At 41.1% G+C, this 26,173-nt stretch overlaps 1 protein-coding gene across 2 annotated transcripts in view; it reads left to right on the top strand.

Moving 5' to 3' along the window:
- Window positions 1–515: 515 nt before the first annotated feature.
- Window positions 516–26,173, top strand: part of LOC118402122 (ras GTPase-activating protein nGAP-like) — a 97,691-nt gene continuing 72,033 nt past the window's right edge. Inside the window, exon 1 of one of the 2 annotated variants that reach the window (XM_052476986.1) lies at window positions 516–615. In XM_052476986.1, coding sequence (XP_052332946.1) covers window positions 606–615 — 10 coding nt within the window. In that variant the 5' untranslated portion in view covers window positions 516–605. Of the gene's footprint in view, window positions 616–1,901; window positions 2,676–26,173 lie in introns of those variants that run through there. The other variant, XM_035800058.2, reaches the window with a different exon arrangement.

Below are 26,173 nucleotides of genomic sequence, written 5' to 3' on the forward strand. Positions count from 1 at the left end.
TTTCCCTCACTTGAAGAAAACAGCGCATTTTAAATGACAATCAAATAAGTTCATTAGGTATGAATTAAATGTATCAAATATAAAATGAATGTCTGCCCCAGTTTTAAAAAAAATTACTTAAAAAATATATTAAATTGCAGTCTACATCAGACATACAGTTGAAGTCGAAAGTTTACATACACTTAGGTTAGAGTCATTTAAACTTGTTTTTCAACGACTCCACACATTTCTTGTTAACAAACTATAGCTTTGGCAAGTGACAAGTAATTTTTCCAACAATTGTTTACAGACAGATTATTTCACTTATAATTCACTGTATCAAAATTCCAGTTCGTCAGAAGGTTACATACACTAAGTTGACTGTGCCTTTAAACAGCTTGGAAAATTCTAGAAAATGATGTCATGGCTTTAGAAGCTTCTGATAGGCTAATTAACATCATGTGAGTCAATTGGAGGTGTACCTGTGGATGTATTTCAAGGCCTACCTTCAAAGTCAGTGCCTCTTTGCTTGACATCATTGGAAAATCAAAATAACTCAGCCAAGACCTCAGAAAAGAAGTTGTAGACCTCCACAAGTCTGGTTCATCCTTGGGAGCAATTTCCAAATGCCTGAAGGTACCATGTTCATCTGTATAAACAATAGTATGCAAATATAAACACCATGGAACCATGTAGCTTTCATACCGCTCAGGAAGGAGACGTGTTCTGTTTCCTAGAGATGAACGTACTTTGGTGCGATAAGTATAAATCAAGCCCAGAACAACAGCAAAGGGTCGTGAAGATGCTGGAGGAAATAGGTACAAAAGTATCTATATCCACAGTAAAATGAGTCCTTTGTCTACATAACCTGAAAGGCTGCTCAGCAAGGAAGAAACCACTACTCCAAAACTGCCATAAAATAGCCAGACTACGGTTTGCAACTGCACATGGGGACAGAGATCATACTTTTTGGAGAAATGTCCTCTGGTCTGATGAAACACAAATAGAACTGTTTGTCCATAATGACCATTGTTATGTTTGGAGGAAAAAGGGTGAGTCTTGCAAGCCAAAGAACACCATCCCAACCGTGAAGCACAGGGGTGGCAGCATCATGTTGCTTTGCTGCAGGAGGGACTGGTACACTTCATAAAATGATGGCATCATGAGGTAGGAAAATTGTGGCTATATTGAAGCAACATCTCTCAGACATCAGTCAGGAAGTTAAAGCTTGGTTGCAAATGGGTCTTCCAAACGGACCATGACCCCAAGCACACTTCCAAAGTTGTGGCAAAATGGCTTTAAGGACAACAATGTCAAGGTATTGGAGTGGCCATCACAAAGCCCTGACCTCAATTTGCGAGCAGAACTGAAAAGGCGTGTGTGAGCAAGGAGGCCTACAAACCTAACTCCGTTACACTAGCTGTCAGGAATGGGCCACAATTCACAACTTATTGTGGGAAGCTTGTGGAAGGCTACCTGAAACGTTTGATGCAAGTTAAACAATTTAAAGGCAATGCTACCAAATACTAATTGAGTGTATGTAAACTTCTGACCCACTGGGAATGTGATGAAAGCAATTCAATCTGAAAGTTATTCTGACATTTCACATTCTTAAAATAAAGTGGAGATCCTAACTGACCTAAAACAGGGAATTTTTACTAGGATTAAATGTCAGGAATGGTGAAGAACTGAATTTAAACGTATTTGGCTAAGGTGTATGTAAACTTCCGACTTCAACTGTATCTGCGATGTAAATACTATTTAAGCCGGTGCTTAAAATATTTCTAATCATAAAATATGTGCATGATACATATAGTAAGTACATCATAGTTTCTTAGGAATTTTTGTTCTAGTTTGTGGAATCTGACAGAAGGGCACGGCCCCTTTGAACCCATGCGTAAACGATTCTCTCTGGGATCCGCTGCTCTCTCCTGAATCCCTAGAATCTTGCGCTGGCATGTGATAGAAGTGGAACATTGGTTTGGATTTAAATGTGAAAAGGATTTTTGATCCCCTTGGAAGAGTGAAGAGAACCCCAACCTCGTGAGCGCTGCTTCAAGTATTCAAGAATGGGCGAATAATTGAGGCCATGGCCGCACAAACTTAATATTTAGTTCCCTACACAATTGCTTGGAACAACAGGGGAGCGTACCAGACGTTCGGGACTTTTTCTGCGCGTGGTCCTGTTGGAGCAGCACTCCACCTCTGATCTCTGGGCAGCAACAATGTCAACAGCGTAGCTAGCCATAGCTAAAAAACGAATGAGTCTAGACTACACAGACAGCTACCCAGCATTTACAATGTTGATTGCTAGCCCTCAGCAGTCTGGGAGATAAAAAAAAAAATATGGTAGGGCTTTCGTCTAGCCAGAACGGCTTGTGCCAAACAATGAAATAGCTTGGGCTAGCTAGTAAACGTGAGAGAACTTAGGCGGGTTAAACGTGATTATTTTGTTGTCATAAAGCAACTTCCCAGCAGGTTATTGCTTCCCTTTGACGATTACGTCGTGGACTTCTCAGTTTTGGACTCTTGTTTCTACCTGGAAGTTGTTGGAAAGGTGATTTCTAGTATGGAGCCCGACTCAGCCATAGGCGACGTGGATTCTCTACATGGGGGGCTGCTTTCATTGGATCCATTGCTGGACCGAATCCTGGTGGATTCTTTATGCCAGCAACAAGGATGGGTGCGCGTATATGGTGAGATGGACATACATTTTCAAAGATGCTTAGTTAACCAATGCACTGAGATGAGAGGTGTAATATATGCGTTTTGGTTTTGACATCTCAAATCCTATTCCAAAGTTGCCATAACAAATAATGGGACCACTGTAACCAAGTTATTCTGTCACATAGAAGGGTAACGTTAGGCTACATGGCTTGAGGGAGAGAACAAGCCATGTATCCAACCATAGACATCATAGTATTACGTAATTGTTTGACCCTATTGCCAACATCACAGTATTTAGAGTGTTTGCCATTGCATTGGTAAATATTTACCATCCAACAGAAGGATATCTAACTAACAACTTTATTTAATATTTGTGTAGGGTGAGTCATGGAGGGATTGAATTACGTATTTTGGTGACAAGAACACAGATGTCAAGTTCAGAAGAAATGAAAGGCACTTTCAGAATTCCATGTACATCACATGTCAACACAATGAAATATGGCAACAACCAAAGATATATGAAGGTCATATATTTTTCTTGACATGCCTTCAATTCAGATGACATTATTTGGCTGAGTCGTAGATCGTTTTCAATATTTGGCATGCTTAGTTCCCAAGCCCTATCATAGGCCACACATAGACCGAAAGAGCTGTTAATTAAAACACCTCCATATTATCAGGGGGCAGTTTATGCTGCTGCCACCAGTAGTAGTGGGGAATTTAGAGGCTCTCACATTATGTATTTACATGAATATGTCAGATCCTGTTGTTGGGTCTGGATGAGGAGCAGTAGGAATAGACGTGATGGATGGGAGTTTTCCTCTGAAAAAATGCAATATGGTTGTGACTTGTGATCATATCTTGTGTGGTCGAGGAAGATTAGTAACTGCTTTCAGCTGGTGTTAATTTACTGTCCTCATTAATGATTTAAGATTGCTAAATGGAAATGCTATTTATAGATGGCTCGGCTTTACAGAAAGGGTTTTATGTAAGAATGCTGGCTAAATTTGAACTGATGTGTCTTTGTAGCCTACATCCTGTAGTCATGTTGGCAGGGACTGTTGTCATGGTAGCTCACTTCAATGAATGGAAAGGGATAGCTCAATAATATTGTGCTTAGACAGAACGTCCTTTGCTTTCCACTACTGTTTTTTCTTATTGTATGTATTAAGATCGGGTTGCATTCTGTTTAAATTTCTCTTGATGTTTGCAACCATTTCTTATGTTCGAAATTACTCTAACGCCTACATTGGCTTTGCATTTCCTTGGTCATGTTATAAGCTACCTAGAGTAGCTTTGGGTAATTGAACTCTAAGATTGATTTCTAGCTATTTTTTGATCCTCTCTCAAAGATTATTATTGAACCTTCAGAGGAAGGAGTGATACAATGGAGAACAGAAGCAGAATGATGTTGACAGTGTCTTGTTAATCTGCAATTCTGCTGCCCACTTGCAGAGTAACCGGAAGAGAGCTGTTTTCTTAATAAAAATGGAACATTTTGACCTCCGTATACAGTTATGTTTTCTATGGACGAAGTTGTTCTCGAGGGACTCCTGGGAATGTTCTGCCAGGCCTATTTTTGGTTTTATTTGTTAATATCCTGGGAAAGTCACTTGACGTTAAGGGGTCAGTTGACACCATATTTAGTAGGCCATTAATAAATCTTAACTGCTACGTGATGTCTGATTTATGAGGATGATGTCAAATGTGCTGAAATATTGAGAGGGTGTCACTGTTCAGATGTTTGCTTTAGGCTAACATTGTTTTAATTGTTGTGGCTATAAATACAAAAGTCACTGCTTGTATTTCAAATTGAAAGTGTGAACTGTTGAGTATGTAGGTGAGTTTCAGATTAGTTTGTTTTGCTCTAGAGATCTTTGGTTTTAGAGCAGGCGAGTGACTAGCCTACTGTAGCTGCAGTGAATAGTGTGATTGTACTGTGGCCCATGGACAGCAGCAGCTCTGTTTCTGAGTCCTAGCACACGCAGGATGTTTGCCTCCACTTCCCTCCTCTCCCCTACCTTTTTCAAATGACTCGCCGGAGCTATGATGTAAGCAGACAGTTCTGTGAATGACCTCAGTGGCCAGGATTCCAGAGCAGCAGGCACCAGTGTTCCAACGTCACTGCGTTCCAACGCTGAAATAACTCAATAAGGATGCCGGGCCAGCTGATCCCAATGTCCATGTTTTTCCAGTAAGAAAAAAACCCTGTCTTCTCTTAGTGTTTTGTCATTAAGTTCCAGACATGTAACCAAAGGCCAAAAATGATCTACATTTTTAACTGAAGTTTGTTGCCTACTTTCTGAAGAAGAAAATACATTCTCAATTATATTGGTTGCCAGTTGAACTGGGAAATTGGGGATTTATTTGACTTTTTTGGCTATTCAGCAATTATTTGGTGTTGAATGAGTATCCAGTGTTCAACCACAGTGGAATGGCAAGGTATGGTAGAACAATTATTCTCCTAGTTTTTGCTTGTTGGCTGAGCTGGCAATTGTAGTTCTATTCAGGCTGAAAGAGTGGTTGTCATGGCTGCTTCTCATATAGTGCTCAGGGTCACCATAACAGCTGTCTACAATTTCTTCAATTAGGGCTAGTAAACACTCAGAACAACAATTGCAATTTCCAGATATGGGAATACATGTTGTTAAAGTAGGCGCAGCCTAGATTTCAGATCCTATGCCAAAGCGTTAGTTTGTGTTACTCAAAAGCAAGACTTGATCCAACTGTCTGTCCCTGAATATCAAACATAGCACCATACGGATTAGGATTATGTACCATTTAATAAGGATTGTGAAACCCTGCTTGAATCCTTTGAAAACGTTGACAAAGTGCATTACCCAGAGAAAGGGCATTGTGCATAAGCCTATTAAAATTTGACTGAAGAAGGAAGACCGAAGAAAGGGTTTATCAGTGGCCCTCATACTCCTATTCAAATCAGCCATGCCTCATTTAAGTAAGCAGGCTTGGTAGTGAATTATTACAATATCATAAGTCTCTAGCTGTAGTTTAGGGTTAAACACAGATTTTATAATCCCTGTCCTCTAACAATACAGAATCGTTTTTTTTGTAATCCACCCAAACTCTCGGTTTAGGCAATGGCCTAAATCGAGTCAATGAAATTGAAATCATAAACCAATTCCATTACTGCCATAGTTCGTCCTCAGTAGTCCACATTATCCATAGAGGTGCCATTTGCTTGTATGGTCTGCTGATTTAGACAGTTTTATATTCCCATTCATAGAAGACCAGTGGTTGACGGCCTCCCTGTGTTTGAAAGCAGATAAAGGCAGGTATCTACAAATCCTCCACCCATTCCTTTTGACACAAAGACGAATTGGCTGCACGACAACATTCTGGGATTCCAGGCGTTACCTGAAAGCACAGGAAGTCCCCTTCCTGTTTTAGATCCAGTTCCAGATCTTTGAAGGACAGCCTGTCGTTTCCAATGGGAACAAATGAGCCATAGTGGGCAGAACAAGTAAGGAGGGGGGGCAGAGCCAAGCACGAGCTTGCGAGATCCTATTGGTGCGTTCTAGCATCATCTGCTTTTTTCCGTTAGGGAACGCCTGTGAAGTGCACGTGTGCAGTAACTCAAATTTCCTTTGCACTCCTTCTAAACAATGCCATTTGTTTTTCAAACTTTTGCAAAGGCTAACGTTTACAAACCTTATTCCACTCTGTTTATAACAGATTCTAGTTTTGGGAACAACTGTATTGAGATCAAATGTTCCATCGATGAGAAGATTTGCAGAATGTCGTCCAAAATCCATCTCATTTCATCTTCTCCCTCTGCTCACCAGTGGGCTTCATCTCACTACGATATGTGGATGCAAAATATTTATACATCCAGTGAAATATCTGTCTCATTGTTCTGTCTGTGATAGACAGCGTTCCCGCTAATTTCTTTTGGCACTGAGCAAATTTCAGGACTTGTAAATGGACATTTGAATTCTGTGCCACTTCCAGTATCAATTTGAGCATAATGTAGAAGTGGCCTAACAAGAAAACCAATAGAGAAAATCCAATAACATTTTCACATGAAAATAGGCTATATCATAGAAATGAAAAGCTATTTGGTGTTCAATGCAAGCCTACATTCAACATCATCAACTTTTTAGACTATGCAGGGCACGACGACATTAATTCATGTAACACCATGGGCCAAATAGGTGACTGCAAATTACATTATATTGTTGTATAATGCAAGGAACCACTTTACAAAGTACAAATCATTATTATTACCATACAGAAAACTAGACAATGTAGGCTACCCTCTGACTATTGGCTTTTTTGATTATTTAAGCCTGTTCCAAAATACTACACTGCCCCTTAAATATTAACAAGCTTTTTACCTGACTCTCTTTTCAAAGATTGCTTAAAATGTGCTAGAGGTTGACCGATTAATCGGAAGGGCCGATTTCAAGGTTTCATAACAATCGGAAATCGGTATTCTTTGGCGCGATTTTAGCCGATTTAAAAAAAAAAATATATATATATATATATATATATTTATTTTTTATTTATTATTTTTTTTATATATTTTTTAAAATATATATATTTTTAAATATATATTTTATACCTTTTTTATTTAACTAGGCAAGTCGGTTAAGAACACATTCTTATTTTCAATGACGGCCTAGGAACGGTGGGTTAACTGCCTCGTTCAGGGGCAGAACAACAGGTTTTCACCTAGTCAGCTCGGGGGATCCAATCTTGCAAATTTACAGTTAACTAGTCCAACGCAATAATGACCTGCCTCTCTCTCGTTGCACTCCACAAGGAGACTGCCTGTTACGCGAATGCAGTAAGCCAAGGTAAGTTGCTTGCTAGCATTAAACATATCTTATAAAAAACAATCAATCATAATCATTAGTTAACTACATATGGTTGATATTACTAGATATTATCTAGCGTGTCCTGCGTTGCATATCTGACTGAGCGGTGTTAGGCAGAAGCAGGCGCGTAAACATTAATTCAAACAGCACTTTCGGGTGTTTTTCCAGCAGCTCTTCATTGTGTGTCAAGCATTGCGCTGTTTATGACTTCAAGCCTATCAACTCCCGAGATGAGGCTGGTGTATAACTGAAGTGAAATGGCTAGCTAGTTAGCGCGCGCTAATAGCGTTTCAAACGTCACTCGCTCTGAGCCTTATAGTAGTTGTTCCCCTTGCTCTGCATGGGTAACGCTGCTTCGATGGTGGCTGTTATTTTTGTGTTGCTGTTTCGAGCCCAGCGAGCAGCGAGGAGAGGGACAGAAGCTATACTGTTACACTGGCAATACTAAAGTGCCTATAAGAACATCCAATAGTCAAAGGTTAATGAAATACAAATGGTATAGAGGGAAATAGTCCTATAATTCCTATAATAACTACAACCTAAAAATTCTATAATAACTACAATATATGTACAGTGCATTTGGAAAGTATTCAGACCCCTTGACTTTTTCCAAACATTTCAGCCTTATTCTAACAGGTTTTGTTTTTTTTGCAAATAAAAATGTAAAATAGATACCTTGTTTGCATAAGTTCAGACCCTTTGCTATGAGACTAAACATTGAGCTCAAGTGCATCCTGTTTACATTGATCATCCTTGAGACGTTTCTACTAACTTGATTGGACATGATTTGGAAAGGCACACACCTGTCTATAAAAGGTCCCACAGTTGACAGTGCATGTCAAAGCAAAAACCAAGCCATGAGGTCGAAGGAAATGTTCGTAGAGCTCCGAGACAGGATTGTGTCGAGGCACAGATCTGGGGAAGGGTACCCAAACATTTCTGCAGCATTGAAGGTCCCCAAGAACACAGTGGCCTCCATTATTATTAAATGAAAGGCATTTGGAACCACCAAGACTCTTCCTGGAGTTGGCCCCCTGTCCAAACTGAGCCATTGGGGGAGAAGGGCCTTGGTCAGGGAGGTGACCAAGAACTTGGTCAGTCTGATAAAGCTCCGGAGGTCCTCTGTGGAGATGGGAGAACCTTTCAGAAGGACAACCATCTCTGCAACACTCCACCAATCAGGCCTTTATGGTAGAGTGGCCAGATGGAAGCCACTCCTCAATAAAAGGCACATGACAGCCCGCTTGGAGTTTGCCAAAAGGCACATTAAGGACTCTCTGGTCTGATGAAACCAAGATTGAACTCTTTGGCCTGAATGCCAAGCGTCACATCTGGAGGAAACCTGGCACCATCCCTACGGTGGACCATTGTGGTGGCAGCATCATGCTGTAGGGAGGGACTGGGAGACCTGTCAGGATCAAGGGAAAGATGAATGGAGAAATGTACAGAGATCCTTGATAACCTGCTCGAGGGTGGTCAGGACCTCAGCCCCCCCACCCATATAAGGTTCACCTTCCAACAGGACAACGACCCTAAGCACACAACCAATACAACGCAGGAGTAACTTCGGGAAGTCTCTCAATGTCCTTGAGTGGCCCCGCCAGAATCCAGACTTGAACATGATCGAACATCTCTGGAGATATCTGAAAATAGCTGTGCAGCGACGCTCCCCATCCAACCTGACAGCGCTTGAGAGGATCTGCAGAGACGATTCGGAGATCCTCCCTAAATACAGATATGCCAAGCGTGTAATGTCATACCCAAGAAGACTTGAGGCTGTAATCGCTGCCAAAGGTGCTTCAACAAAGTACTGAGTAAAGGGTCTGAATACTTATATAAATGTGATATTTCAGTTTATTTTGAATACATTTGCAAAAATGTCAAACTGTTTTTGCTTTGTCATGGGATATTGTGTGTAGATTGAGGGGGGAGGGAAACAATTTAACAATCACCCATCAATAGAATTGTACTCTGCACTCTGGCTTTGCCTAAAACAAATGTAGATTGTTTTTGGTTTGTTGCATCTCTGCGCGGCAGTCCTGGCGGAGGTGTGCGGCAATACACGTGCTCAGTTTAGCGGGAACATGAGGCCTAAATGTTTTTTTGCTTAGTTCTGAAATCAAATGAACAAGTTGTCTTGGAATTAATCTGGAAATGCACTACAAAGAGGCTTAGACTTGGAACTAGGCTGCATTGCACATCTTCTAAATAAGTCGCCATTTGTATCTGAACCACCGTTAACTATGTCCTCCATTGGCATCAACGCAATTGAAAACTTAAACGTTCCAGTTGTGCACAGGCAACACAGACTGCTGTCTGCGTCAATGATGGATGGCGTGGCTATGCGGGTGTATTTAGGGTTTGACTGAGGTGGTGAACATGCCATAAAAGATCCCTCTATGTAAAGCTGCAACATGAGCAGGTGTTGAATGAACAACAGACGCTTTAGTCTTCCAGGATGTGCCTCATCGTACTACTGCACCGACGATTCAAACCTTTGCCCTGATTCATCTCACAGCTCCAAAGGTGGTTAAGGGATAGGAGAGCGGGAATAGCCTACGTCTAGACCTTTTGCCTTTCATTCAATACAGCCTGTTATTCAAAACAATAAATAAACAGGGACTGAATAAAAAAAATGTTCAGACCTCAAAAAGCAGAAAAGGATTTCGACACCCACCATCTCCGATTGTTCTGCAATTGTTTCTCTAGGGCAAAGCAGATGATTATTTCCACAACATTATTTTGTTGAAATATAATTTGATCTCTGGGAATTGGCCATTTTCAATTTATAGGATTCATATAATATTCAATAAATATAGTACCCAATGTCCGATTTGCACAAAAACCTCTTAACAATGATTTAACGTGAAGAATCCCATCAAGTTATCAAACTCAACGTGGAATATTTTCTTTGCAGCTTTTACTGTTATGTAACAACAAAAAAAAATTGTTCGGAGGTATTTGCCATTGACGTCGCTTACATTTTCCCCATAAATGAAGTGAAAGTACCAGGTTTTGACCACGAAATGCCGCTGTTCCCGCTACTGCCCTTTTTGTCCATTTTGCTGGTCTCTTGTGTTTATCGAAACTGTCACAACATTTTCTTTCTGACTTTGGGTAGAAAACCAGGCGTTTTTGCTCATGGTGAAAATGCTTTGTGGTCATCCTCAGGAAACTGCCCCTGTGTGTGTTTGGTGAACAAGCAAACTATGAGGCGACATCAATTCTAAGGGTTTCAGTACTATGGCCTCAGGGTTTTCAATGGTAAATGTCCCGAAAAACACACTGTACAGTGTTTTGTAATGGTGTTGGGTTCAATGGTGTCAAGCTCATCTAGATGGCTTTACAGCAGACCCTTAGTGTCTCATGGATGACAGACATGGTCTTCAAACATCCTACTACTGAAAGAAGATCGTAGCTAAGCATGCATCTGCATCTTTCTTCTCCACTGCTTTGTCGACATTTGTTGAAATACAAGACCAGGAACTCCAAAATATTATGACATGATATAGCCTAATCCGCCTGTGAACATTTCCTCTTTTTGAGTTATTTACACTGACTGTTTCACTCTACACATAAAATGACTGAATGGTTTTTCAATCGCACACCACCACTCAGTGCTCTGCAAAGCGAAGCAGGCTTGCTTGCCAAGAGAAAGTGAGGCAGAAATAAATGGCTGTTGAAAATCCTGCTTAATGGTCAGGAGTGCAGGGCAGGGTGGCTATTTTCAGTTTGTTTTGTAGCAGCAGGCAACTTGGCAACTGTGAAGGGCTTAAGGATATTTGGCAGTGTTTTAGAGAACCTTCTGATTGTATGGTAGGAGCCTGTTAACTGGGGCCAGGTCATAGGCTGCAGCCCGAGAGGTTTTCTTATTCATATTGGATGGGGACTGTGGGAGTCTGCCTTGTTTTTTCCCCCAGCTTATTCACACATAACACACCACACAAGGATGTATAGGCCTCTACATGGAGGATTGGATCTGTCATCTTAACGCCCCTAGCATGAATGTTCTTTTTTTTTTTTTTTAAGTACCTTGCCAAGTCACCATGCTATTTGAAATCATATTTTGGCTGAACCTCTTTCTTTTTCCCTTCCTCCTGCCACTCGTTACAAATTCAGGTTACATTTTATATGATATAGAAGATTTATTGGGAGGCTGCCTAGACTAATAGGCTAGATATGAACCTCACACTTAGGTTGTGCGTCACTGTGAGGAAATCTTTCTCTCTTGGAGAGAGGAGACATGGTTTATTGGTCATTTTTAACAAAGGAGAGATGCTTTCTGCACTGGAAGATTAATCCTCTCTCTAAACCAGGGCTGTTCAAGGTCGGTTGTGGAGGGTCGTAACACTCCTGGTTTCCATCCTCTCCTTTTAATAAGGGACTCATTCAGACCTGGGACACCAGGTGAGTGCAATTAACTACCAGGTAGAAACAAAAACCAGAAGTGTTTCAGGCCTTCAGAACTGGAATTGAACAGCTCTAAACCTCCTCATTTAACAAGGTCAATGCTGCATAACTGTTGTGTTATCTAGAAACAAGGTAAACGGCTATGCAGCACCATAACAGGTTTGAAATGAAGTGTTGTCTACAGAAGAGTGATGGGGAGAAGAGTGAGATTAGGTCTACGTCTATCATTGTATGCCCTCCCTCCCAACCACCCTACAATGGCTCAGCAGAGGGAGATCAGAGGAGGAAATGGAATGTTCCAAAAAGCAGCCATGAAAGCAGCCATGCTGTCATTAGGGGGTTGGGATCGGGGGCAGGATTTCCCTTCCCTTCTGAAAATCAAAACAAGAAACTAACCTGTGCTGTTTAAAAAAAAAAAAAAGCACTTGTGTTTCAGTTTTTCTATCATCCTGGTGAGTGGAAGAACACACAGGTTAGGAAACTAGGCTGATTGTGTGTTAAGGGAATGACTTGAGCTAGTTTTGTGTACTGATTGAGTTGCTGTTTTCTCCGATGCCTTTTTCTGTTTTGTGTAGTCCCTTTGGTGTAGCTAAGCTGTTGAATTCCAGCGATGGGATAATCATTTTAAGCAGAAATTTAGCTTTATTATAACAGCATTAAGCCATGTTTCCTCTCATGAAGAGAAATAATTTAACACCTCTTGGCTGGTTGGGGTGTCAAATACCATACCATACTGCGGGTTTTATCAGAGAACCAGCAGTACTCTGGACCTCAGAGTAAGATTTGAACACTCCTTTCCTATAGGCCCATAGTGCTTTTACTTTTGACCATAGCCCTGGGTATAGGGTGCCATTTAAAACAGACATTAGTATTTTGCAGGGGGGATGTTCAATGCTTTGTCACCCTATACCCCCCTCTTCACTCACTATTATTCATGGTCTGATTTATTGCCCTTTTTAATGGCAAGGTGCTATTTTTAGATCGGGCGGTGTTCATAGGTCCTGGGTACAGTCCTGATTTCCGATAGGGCTGAATAAAGACGTCAATGTGGCTATTGGATAAAGCCATTCCAGCAGCCCAATGTCATTTTTCCTGTGCTCCAGATCGGAGACAGTATTTACCCTTACGTCACAATGGGAGAAGCATCAGCCAGACTCTCAGGGAGATGAGTTATGGGACTGGAATAGTAAGTCAGTCTAACTGTCATCAGGCAACAACTCTTCAACCGAAAAGGTTGTTGTCTCGCAATGCATATTTGGCGGTCTCATTCTCACGCTACGTTGACTAGACCATAAAGTGACACACACACGGACATGCATTGCCAAACAACACTATTGCCACATTCTGGAGTATTTTAACAAGGCTGAGTGGCTGACGACTTCAAGGTCTTTGCTGTGTGAACACACAAAAGAGATTGACTGCCAACTCTGACACTCTGTTCAGAGGTGGGTGCTAAGTACTGTTGGCAGGCAAATGTTTGACATCCCTACTGGTGTGTCTGAGTTGAAGTCAACACTTTATTGGTTTCTGATGCAGCTGGAATCATTTAGTCACTTGTCCATACAAATATTATATAAAATACCATTATTTACAGTATGTATCACAGCTGGCAGTATCTATACCACAATGCAGTTGTGAGCATACTAGGTGTTCTATATTATACTACAATGTCAATCTAACTGCATATGGATGTTGTGTTGGTTGAATGTTCCAGGCAAGTTCCAGAATGTTCTTCAGCTGGTGAACCTCTTCTTGTGTTGGCTAATGGCAGCTGGTTCAGCAGGCTTTGGCAGTGTTGGCAGGGATGTTTGGTTTGGGGGGCTGTGACTCTGGCTCCTTGAAGACAACTGTGTTTGGTCCTTTCTGCACTCCAGCCAGGTGGACTAGCCTTTCGGACACTTTCTTCACCACCCACTGCTTCGACCTCTTGCAGAAGATTTGTTTAATGCAAGTCTCCTGGAAAGACATGAAGACTGACCATGAGGATGTGTAACCATACAATAAACCATGTTCATTTGTAAACACAAAAAAGGGTAGAGTAGACCGGTATGCATTTTGTTACACTCGTTCAATAATGGGGCATTGAGATGGGCTGTTAACGGAGATGTGAAAAGTTTGAGGGGGGCTTGACTTGTCGAACGTCTAGTCGTGTATTGTTGTATATGAGCACCTACAGTTGTACTGGTGAGTAGACGAGTACTGCGAACAATAGTGAGTTGTCTAGAAGAGTACACTAACTACCCCTCTCCCCCATGCCGAAGACCTGACTGCAAGGGTGTGAAAAGTCTTGTGGAAAGTTTCGCACTGGTCTTGTAGATAGTTTAGTGTATTGGGGATTTTGTCTTTTTTTCCCCCCATGTCAATAGATCATGCATACTAACCTTCACACACACGATACCCACTCCCAAAAGACACGAGTCAGTCACCCACACCATCCTCTCCTTACTAATACCAAATTCTCTCAAATTTAGACTTAATGCTTTGCATGAACAATCAACTGAGCCTCCATAATACAGAGAGAACAACAGTAGAAATCAAATCAAAGTTTATTTATCACATGCGCTGAATACAACAGGTGTAGTAGACCTTACAGTATTATGCTTACAAGCCCTAATCAACGGTGCAATTTTTAAGAAAAAAATGGATATTAGGTAAACAATAGATAAGTAAAAAAAAACTGAAAATAACAGTACCGGTACAGAGTCAATGTTCGTTGGGTATCAGTTAGTTGGGCTAACTGATGTAATATGTAGATATAGTTAAAGTGAATTTGCATAGCTGATAAACCGAGAGTAGTAGCAGCATAAAAGAGAGGTTGGGGTGGTGAGTGGCGGGACACAATGCAAATAGTCCGGGTAGCCATTTGATCACCTGTTCAGGAGTCTTGTGGTTTGGGGGTAAAAGCTGTTGAGAAGCCTTTTGAACCTAGACTTGGCGCTCCGATACCGCTTGCCATGCGGTAGCAGAGAGAACAGTCTAACTGGGGTGGCTGGAGTCTTTGACAATTTTTAGGGCCATCCTCTGACACCTCTTTAGAGGTCCTGGATGTTAGGCACTTAGCCCCAGTGATGTACTGGGCCGTACACACTACTAGGGCTGGGTGATATGGAAAACAAATTATCACGATAATTATATTTATCAAATTAAATATATCTATCATGATATTAATCAAATAATGTTTAAAAGGTACATATTTCCTTTGTCTTATTTATTGTTAGAAGTACAACTCACAAATAACATCAACTTTAAAAAAAAGCTGTAAACCCTTAAGTCATGAGCAAGAAGTAAAAAAAGAATATGGTGCAAGTCAATATGCATTATAACTGTCAGCCTAATGTCACATAGCAGTTTATGTTGGGGTAGTTCTTGTCAGTTACAAGCAAGAAAGACAAGTCTGTCTACTAGAGGTCGACCGATTTAATTAGGGCCGATTTCCAAGTATTCAACAATCGCAAATCGATATTTTTGGACACAGATTTTGCGTTTTTTTAAAATGTATTTGGGAACTGCATTTGGATTGGTAGCCACAAACCACAGTTGGGTCACCTGCTACTGTCTTCCCTTCCACTGGTATACTGTTATGTTAAGTTTTTTTCTTTCTGTCGTCTGGTGGTCAAAGCAAGACTGTTTTTACAGTCTTCACACACACACACACACACACACACACACACACGTATGTGTTTGATTGGGATCCAGTCCGAGCTGTGACTGGGCCACTCAAAAACATTGAGAGACTTGACTCAAAGCCACTCCTGTGTTGTCTTCGCTGTGTGCGTAAGGTCATTGTCCTGTTGGAAGTTGAACCTTAGCCCCAGTCTGAAGTCCTGAGCGCTCTGGAGCAAGTTTTCATCAAGGATCTCTCTGTACTTTCCTCCGCTCATCTTTCCCTCGATCCTGACTTGTCTCCCAGTCTCTGCCGCTGAAAAGCATCCCTACAGCACGATGCTGCCACCACCGTGCTTCACCGTAGGGATGGTGCCACACTCCAGACATGACGCTTGGCATTCAGGCCAAAGAGTTCAATCTTGGTTTCATCAGACCAGAGAATATTGTTTCTCATGGTTTGAGAGTGCTTTAGGTGTCTTTTGGCAAATTCCAAGCAGGCTGTCGTGCCTTTTACCGAGGAGTAGCTTCCGTCTTGCCACTCTAAAGCCTGATTGGTGGAGTGCTACAGAGATGGTTGTCCTTCTGGAAGGTTCTCCCATCTCCCTGACCAAGACCCTTCTCCCCCGATTGCTCAGTTTGGCTGGGCGGCCAGCTCCAGGAAGAGTCTTGGTGGTACCAAACTTCTTCCATTTATGAATGATGGAGGCCAGTGTGTTCTTGGGGACCTTCAATGCTGCTTACACCTTTTGGTACCCAGATCTGTGCCTTGACACAGTCCTGTGTCGGAGCTCTACGAACAATTCCTTCAACCTCATGGCTTTGTTTTTGCATGCACATGCACTGTCAACTGTGGGACCTTTTTATATAGACAGGTGTGTGTGTGTGCCTTTCCAGATCATGTCCAATAAATGTAATTTACCACAGGATGATCAATGTAGTTGTAGAAACATCTCGAGGATGATCAATGGAAACAGGATGCACCTAAGCTCAATTTCGAGTCTAATAACAAAGGATCTGAATACTTATTTAAATATGGTATTTCTGTTTTCTATTTTTAATACATTTGCTAACATTTCTTTTTTTTATTTATTTTCTTTTTGCATTTTCCAATTAAGAACATTCCAAACAAAAGTGAAAAGATATTAGACAACGATAGGACAAAGTGACTAACAGACGAGCGTAACAAATAAAAAATAATTATAATTATATAAACAAACATACAATAAGAAAAAAAATAACGAGACATTTGATCACCTGCCGTAGGCTACATATTATACATTACGTGTGAAACATTATGTGAGGATTTTATATATAGATTCAATCAATGAGATGTGGGGGGAGATTCTCCATATAGTCAATAAAAGGTTGCCAAATTCTGTAAAATGTCTAACTTATTCCTCAAGCAGTAAGTGATTTTTCTCCAAAGGGATACAACTATTAACTTCCGATAGCCACATTGCAACTGGCAGGGAGGAATCCAATTTCCAATTCAAGGCAATGCATTTCTTGGCAATCGCTAGCAATATTTCTGTTAGCCTTATAGTATGGCTTTGCCTAAGACTGGTGTTAGTAAAGTTACCCAGTAGACAGACCTCCGGGTCTAAAGGGAATTGCAACCCCGTGAATTGAGGATATGGTATCGCATACCCCCTGCCAGAAACCGTGTAGTTTTGAACACTGCCAAGTGAGCCACATATAAAACATAGGGAGGAGATATCTGGGTTGAACCTGTGCAGTCTAGATGGGGTGATATAGAGCTGATGGAGGAAATTAAACTGGATCAGTCTGTATCTGGAGTTCAATGTGGATGTAACCCCATCCCTGCATAGGTCACTCCATAGATCCTCATCAAGATCAATACCCAGATCTTTCTCCCATCTAAGTCAGGGTTTATCTAGCCCAGGCAGTGTTAGTCCTGACATAAGAGCATTGTAAACACGGGAAATGGTCTTGAACAGTGGTTGGTCTGCGTGGCAGAGTTGTTCAATAGGTGACATCTTAGGTAGGTTCCATTGTCCCTTGAGAGTCACCCTAATAAAGTTTCGTAGTTGTAGGTAGCTAAAAGAAGTCCCTGTTAGGCAAGTGGTATTTCTGTTTCAGCTGATCAAAAGACATAAGAACTCCCTCCCCGTAACAATGTTCCAGAAGAGTGATCCCCTTATCAGACCATGGTCTAAAGTTACTATTCTGGAAAAACATAGGGATCAATCTATTGTTCCATAAAGGGGTTTTAGGGGAAAGGAATCCCCCTCGTCCGAACAATTCATGCAGTTTGCACCATGCCAGGACAGAATGTATGATTAAAGGGTTGTCTGTGATGGTTTTTATAGATTTTCTGTCCCATTTGTAAAACAAATCTGCCCCAGTGTCATCATTTACCTCAAGCTTTTCAATGTTCAACCATGAGGGAGAGGGACCATTGTCGAACCTCTGAGCCAGAAACCTAGACTGTGTTGCCCAGTAGTACATTGTAAAATTGGGGAGGTTTAAGCCCCCTTGACTGTAATCAAGGGTCAGTTTATCCAGGCCAACCCTAGGGGTTTTGCCGTGCCAGATAAACCGTCTGGTCAGCTTGTCGAGAGAGGAAAAAGATGCTGCGGGAACAGGGATAGGGAGAGATTGAAACAGATATAGAAACCTGGGCAGGACATGCATTTTAATTACGTTGATTCTACCCAGTAGAGTGAGAGGTAAGTCCATCCATTTACAAAGGTCAAACTCCACCTTTTGCAACAAACTGGCCAGATTGAGTTTATAGAGGTTGTTCAGATTACCATCCACCATTATGCCCAAATATGTGAAGCCCATAGGTGACCATCTAAAAGGAAACCTGTGCTTGATGGTATGATGGTCAAAGACAGACAACGGTAAGATTTAGCTTTTATCAAAATTGACCATATATCCAGAGAAAGAACTATAACACTGTAGTAGGATCTGCAAGTGAGAGGGGGAGTGTTCTGGGTTTGTTAGAAATAAGATAAGGTCGTCCGCAAAGAGTGATAATTTATGGGTATGGGGGCCCACCTCAAAGCCATGCATGTCAGGGCACGTTCTAATAGCCTCAGCCAACGGTTCGATGGCGAGGGCAAAGAGGTGGGTGCTTATTGGGCAACCTTGTCTGTTCCCCCTATAAAGAGGGAAAGAGGAGGAAGTAATCCCATTGGTAGCAATCCTAGCTTTAGGAGATTTGTAGAGTGATTTTTATCAAATTTACAAACACGGTACCTAAACCGAACTTTTCCAAGACGTGAAAGAGGTATGGCCATTCAACCCTATCAAAGGCCTTTTCAGCGTCGAGGGAGACTGTGACACTAGGTATTTTGTTTTTGTTAGCAAGGTGAATTATATCAAAGAACCTTCTGAGATTATTGGAGGACAATCTATGAATTATGAAGCCAGTCTGATCTGGGTTGACCAACAGGGGAAGACATGACTCCAGTCTCTTAGATAGCATCTTGGTGACCAGTTTACAATCTGTGTTAAGGAGAGAGTAATCACTGCTTGAGAGAAGGACTCTGGAAAGCAGTTGTCTTCTCTGGCTTTTTTAAGTACCTCCATAAGGTAGGGGACCAACAGCTCCCTAAATTCTTTATAGAAGTCTGGAGGGAAGCCATCCTCCCCAGGAGATTTATTAGAAGGTAAGGATTTAATGGCCTCCAACAATTCAGGAACTGAGAAGTGTTCACTCAGGCGCTCGCTGTCTTCCCATGACAAGCATGGGAGGTTGAGAGAGGAGAGAAAGGAGTCTATCTCTGATAGATCATCGCTTGATTGGGAAGTGTAGAGGTCTTCATAGTATTTCTTAAATGTATTATTAATTTCAGTAGGGTCGAAAGATCTCATTAGTAAGAGTTTCTATGGCATTAATTGTCCTCTTTACTTTCCTCTGCTTTCAGTTGCCATGCCAATACTTTGAGCTTTCTCTCCAAGCTCATAATAACGCTGTTTTGAAATAGTGATGGCCCTCTCAGCTTGATATGTGTTCAGAATATTATATTTAAGTTTTTTATTTACCAAAAGCCTGTATAGATCTTTAGTCGGGCCTCTTTGGTAGGTTTTCTCTAGCTCGGAGATTTCACATTCAAGGGCACTCAGTTCTGCACCGTGTTTTTTCTTCAGCCCTTTAGTATAGGAAATAATCTGTCCCCTCAGATAGGCCTTCAATGTGTCCCAAAGAATGAAGCTGTCAGCAGCAGAGGGTTTGTTTGTCAAAGTAAAAATATTGATCTGCTCTTTGATGAATGCACAAAATTCAGGTTGCTTTAGGAGTGTAGAATTTAGTCTCTATCTATGCTCCATTTACCTTGGTAGGAATGGAGATTGATAATACCAGAGAAGAATGGTCACTAAGCAATCTGGGGAGATACTCGACATCTAACACTCTATGAAACAGTTGTGTCGAAAGTAAAAAGTTATCTATGCGTGTGTGTCTTGTGTGGGTGTGAATAAAAAGAGTAGTCCCTATCCTGTGGGTGCAACTGTCTCCAGATGTCTAGTAAATTGAGATCTTTCATGAATGACATGGTGAGCTTGCCGGCTTTGGTAAGAAGTGAGGGTTTATCAGAAGACCTATCAAGAACTGTATCTAAGCAAAAATTAAAATCTCCTCCAACCAGTAGCCATCCTGGTGGTGCTTGAGCAACATGAAGGAAGACATTCTGAATAAACATATGGTCATCGAAGTTAGGAGCATAAATATTCAATAGGGTCCAAGACCCTGAAAACATATGCCCCTGCACCAAAACAAACCTGCCAGAGGGATCAGAGATGGTGTTCTTGACACAGAAGGGGATGTGTCTACTTATCAAAATTGCAGTTCCTCTTGCTTTGGAGTTAAAAGAGGATGCAAAAACTTGTCCTACCCATTCCCTCTTCAATTTCTTGTGTTCACTGGCTGTAAGATGTGTTTCTTGTAAAAACACAATGTCAGCCTTTAATTTCTTAAGGTATGTATACTCTTTTCCTTTTAATCGGGCTGTTAAGACCTTTGATGTTGAATGTGACATATTTTAGTGGATTAAGCATAGGTTGGGTTTCAAATATGTAACTGAATAGAAATCTATCATATGCAGATAATTAGGAAATGTTTCAACTTTGGTTTGAGCACAAAAGTGACCTGTGTGTCTCTTTAGGAAGGAAACAATAAACATAGAAAAAAGGAAGAAAACATAAATAAAAATCCCACCCACCCCGATTGTCAGGCTAAAACAACAATCCCAACAATAAACATGAATACACTTGTAGAGATACGTTGCTGCTCGCTTTCCATCTTGCTCTTACTAGCTAAACCTTGGCGTAAACTAAAACCTGCGAGCTCTCTAAATTGAAAACAAATGTTGTGAATAGATATTTATGGCTGAATATTTACTGCCCACGGTAAGGGATGCTTGAGTCTCTTTTCGGAAGATTAACATAAATGAGGGGGAAAGCAGTGGGCCTAAACCCACTTATTGCTTCGCCCAGTAAATATGGACTAAACCCAAATATACTCTCCTGTAAATGTAATAGAACTCACCCCGGGAAGATACGGTTAGTTGAAAAATGTACAAATCAATTAAAGTGACCAGGAGATACCAGCAGTTTAATCCGGATAAGAGAAAACAAACTAACTGAATTTGATCCCCCAGAGAGACCGTCCTGGCTCAGATGTTGCTCAGTTCTTTGAGAAAAGTGTGCACTTCTCCCGGTGTGTTGAAGAGATGGCTTCGGCCTTTGTACTCAACTTTCATCCGCGCAGGGTGGATGAGGTAGCCGGTGATGTTCTTCTCCTTCAGTGCTTTGGCGGCAGGTCTGAACTGCTTGCGGCGCCTGGCGAGATCCGCGCTCATATCTGGGAAAAGGCTGACCCTCTTTCCATCGATGGTGATGTCCCCTTTGGCTCTTGCGAGTTGCAGTATCTTCTCTCTGTCTTGGAAACGGAGGAACCTGATCAGGACGGCTCGTGGGGGCTCATCTGGCCGTGGTTTCGCCGTTGATGTTCTGTGGGCGCGTTCGATTTCCAGCGGCTTGGTGAAGTTGGTTATGCCTAGGACCCCCGGGATCCATTGAGTGAAGAAAAGGACCGGGTCATGGCCCTCGCTGTCCTCTTTCAATCCCACCACACGGATATTACTACGTCTACTCTGGTTCTCCATCTGATCTACCTTGTTTTTGAGGTAGGCATTGTCCTTTTGCAGTTGTATCAAGGCCTGGTCGTGTCTAGCGATGGTATCTTCAACTGGTGCTAATGCGCAACTCTGCCTCAGTCGTTCTCAAAAGGAGATCATTCATGGAGGATTTCAGGTCGTCAATGAAAGAATGGAGTTCAACCGATTTCTTATCAATTTTCAGAGAAACCTCTGTTACCATCCTGAATTTCCCGGAGGAGAGTAGCCAGCATGTCGGCAGGCTCGCAAGAGGCTGCTGAGCAACAGTCTGGAACTGTCGTCTGAGTTATGAGGGCTAATGCTAATCTTGCTAGCTGTAGCGTTATGGTTATCTTGGGAATCGACTAAGTTTTGGTCGTCCTTCTTGTCTCTCGGTCGGAGGTCCATGGCTCTTTGGGAAGGTAAGTACTTGACAATTCATCAGCCGATGTTAGAATATTGTTTCAACGTTGTTATTTAGGTAAAAATAGAATAACTTTGAAGAGCTCGGTTTGTCAACGTCTGCTCAGCTCCGCGGCATCACGTGCTTCCCCATTTGCTAACATTTCTAAACCTGTTTTCGATTTGTCTTATGGCGTGTTGTGTGTAGATTGATTAGGAAATGCATGTATTTAATCCATAAGGCTGTAATATAGCAAAATGTAGAAAAAGCGAAGGGGGTCTGAATATTTTTCCGAATGCGCTCTATTAGTGTTTTATTTTTCTGATTTTAAATGTTTTATTTTTTACAAATGTTAGTAATACTGCAAAAAATGGGGCAAAGCAATTCACTTTTTTTATTTATACAAAGTGTTATGTTTGGGGCAAATCCAACACAACATATTACTGAGTACCACTCTCAATATTTCCAAGCATAGTGGTGGCTGCATTATGTTTTTATTTAACCTTTATTTAACTAGACAAGTCAGTCAAGAACAAATTTCTTATTTATAGTGATGGCCTACTCCAGCCAAACCCTCCCCTAACCTGGACGACGCTGGGCCAATTGTGCGCCACCCTATGGGACTCCCGATCACGGCCGGCTATGATACAGCCTGCGATCGAACCAGGGTCTCTAGTGATGCCTCTAGCACTGTGATGCAGTGCCTTAGACTGCTGTGCCACTCAGGAGCCCTATGTGTTAACCTCTCTGCGCATGGAACCCGGTAGTGGGCTGTAATACGACAACACACGGTGATCGCTACATAAATAGTCATGTTAAACATTCATGAAAATACAAGTGTCTCACGTGTCGAAAGCCTAGAATCTTGCTAATCCAACTGCGTTGTCAGATTTAAAAAAGGTTTTACTGCGAAAGAATACGATGCGATCATCTGAGGATAGAGCCCCATTAAAAAAAACATCTATTTCAACCAGCACAGGCGTAACAATCACAAACTGCAATAAAATAAATTGTTTACCTTTGACGATCTTAACTCTGTTTGCAATCCCAATGCTCATTGTTAACTTCTTGCGGCGAGCCATCCGGGATCGTGAATACAGCCTCAAGCTCATTACCATAACGCAACATTTAACTATTCATGAAAATCGCAAATGAAATGAAATCGATATGCTAGCTCTCAAGCTTAGCCTTAGCTTAGCTTAGCCTCTCAAGCTTAGCCTGTTAACAACACTGTCATCTCAGATTTTCAAAAATATGCTTCTCAACAATAGCAAACTAGAATTTAGCATTAGCATTTAGCGTTAGCATTAGCAGGCAATATTTTCACAAAAACCAGAAACATTCAAAAAAATCATTTACCTTTGAAGAACTTCAGATGTTTTCAATGAGGAGACTCTCAGTTAGATAGCAAATGTTCAGTTTTCCTGAAAGATTATTTGTGCAGGAGAAATCGGTCCGTTTTCTGCGTCATGTTTGGCTACCAAAAAACCCAGAAAATTCAGTTATAAAAACGCCGAACTTTTTCCAAAATAACTCCATAATATCGACTGAAACATGGCAAACGTTGTTTAGAATCAATCCTCAAGGTGTTTTTCTACATATCTCTTCAATGATGTATCGTTCCTGGAAGTGTGCTTCTCCCTCTGAATCGCATGGTAAATGATTGCAGCTGAGAATTACGCACCAACTTAGACAAAGGACACCGGGCGGACCCCTGGCAAATGTAGTCTCTTATGGCCAATCTTCCAAATGATATGCCTACAAATACGTCACAATGCTGCAGACATCTTGGACGAACGGCAGAGAGCATAAGCTCGTTCACGGCACATTCACAGCCATAAAAGGAGACAATAGTAAAACAGAGCCTCAAAAATTCTGCTCATTTCCTGTTTGAGGTTTCATCTTGGTTTTGCCTGTAGCATCAGTTCTGGGGCACTCACAGATAATATCTTTGCAGTTTTGAAAACGTCAGTGTTTTCTTTCCAAAGCTGCCAATTATATGCATCGTCGAGCATCTTTTCGTGACAAAATATTGCGCTTAAAACGGGCACGTTTTTTTAATCCAATAATGACATAGCGCCCCCATAGGTTGAAGAGGTTAAACAATGAATGTTTTTTTTTTTGATAAAATACATTTTTATAGCCCGCTTGGGTCGTGAATTCCGTCTCATTCCATTATCGACGACACATTCGAGGTAAATACACACACAACGTGACTTTTCCAGTCATGTTTGGTTTCATTGCAATCAACTGGTTTGTTCGTAACACAACCAAACCTGAAGGGTCAATTCGCGGGATGTATTGACTGAAAGAAACCGATTTGAAGACGACAAGTAATGACATCATTGTGCTCCAATGATTTTCCCGCTGTTTCGTTGATTGACTGTATTTTAAGGACCGGGGAGTTTTTCAGGATAAAAAAGAAACAGAATGGAGCTAAGCACAGGCAAAGTCGTAGAGGAAAACCTGGTTCAGTCTGCTTTCCACCAGGCACTGGGAGATTTAATTCACTTTTCAGCAGGACAATAACCCAAAACGTAAGGCCAAATCTACACTAGAGTTGCTTACTGAGAAGACAGTGAATGTTCTGGAGTGGCTGAATTACAGTTGACTTAAATCAGTTTGAAAATCTATGGCAAGACCTGAAAATGGTTGTCTAGCAATGATCCACAACCAATTTGACAGAACTTGAAGAATAATACAAAATAAATAAACAAATGTAATGTTGCACAGTCCAGGTGTGGAAAGCTCTGAGACTTCCCCACAAAGACTCAGACTCATCGCTGCTAAGGGTGCTTCTATAAAGTATTATCTCAGGGGTGTGAATACTTATGTAAATGAGATATTTCTGTATTTCATTTTGAATAAATTTGCAGAAATGTCTAAAACATGTTTTCATTTTGTCATTATGGGGGGTGTTGTGTGTGTGTGTGTGTGTGTATATAGATGTGTTAGAAAAAAAATATTTAATCAATTTTAAATTCGGACTGAAACACAACAAAATGTGGATTACTTCAAGGGGTATGAATGTTTCCTCAATGGACTGTATTTCACAACTGTTGTCGTTCAACACCAACAAAAATGAATCAGCTGATGATTAAAAAAAAAAGTCTAATTTTACAGAAAGGTGCTTATTATATTGAAAGGCAAACACTGCCATTAATACAAGGAACGAAAAGTGTTTTTTTATGTCACACAATTTTGGACAGCTTAAACGTTATTAGAATGTATTAATGTTACCTAACAGACCATGATGCATAAGAGACTGCTCTAGTTTTAGGTCATACTTAATTAAATGTTTTAGGCATACTTGCCCAATAATTTGTATTTTTTCTAAGCCTTTTTGTTTATAAATAAAGCCTTTTTGTTTTATAGTTATTGGTTGGTGTTGATGGATGGTGTGAAAACTAGAGAAAATACAATATTTAAAATGAAACTATATTACAGAAACTAGATATAGGCCAATAGATAGTATAGGCTGTTTTTTAGCCTTCAGCCTTTATATAACCATATTAATTCATTTATATACAATATTCTGCCTATATGAACAAATGTATATAGGCCTAGGTTACAATATTCTACCGATATGAACACTTATTTTAGGCCATAACTGAACCAGTTTCGGTAGTCTATATACTAAGGAAATATTGTGCCACTTGTTACACAGCCATGCTTTTCTTTCTTCTAAAACTAAAGCATCCATATCAAGGTTTTCAATCATCAGTCTTGCTGTGGTGGGTTTCAAGTTGTGCTCCCTCCATTTCTGTCCCTGATAAGGATGTGCACGCCAATAAGCCCCGATGACAAAGGCAAGGCGGAGTGACTATGGCCTGTAGCTAGCCCCCAGTGGGACTCCTCTCCCATTTCCTCTCTGATCACAGAGGACTGGGGCCCAGCCAGGGCACCGCATTTAGCAGGACACATGAATATTTATGACACCATGCCATTCAGTTCGGGGTGGCCGGCAGCCGAGTGAGTGACATAGTGGGGAGAACAAGTATTTGATACACTGCTGATTTTGCAGGTTTTCCTACTTACAAAGCATGTAGAGGTCTGTAATTGTTTTTTATCATAGGTACACTTCAGCTGTGAGAGATGGAATCTGAAACAAAAATCCAGAAAATCACATTGTATGATTTTTAAGT

The sequence above is a fragment of the Oncorhynchus keta genome, chromosome 23 (assembly GCF_023373465.1).
Source record: "Oncorhynchus keta strain PuntledgeMale-10-30-2019 chromosome 23, Oket_V2, whole genome shotgun sequence".
Taxonomy (NCBI): Eukaryota; Metazoa; Chordata; class Actinopteri; order Salmoniformes; family Salmonidae; genus Oncorhynchus; species Oncorhynchus keta.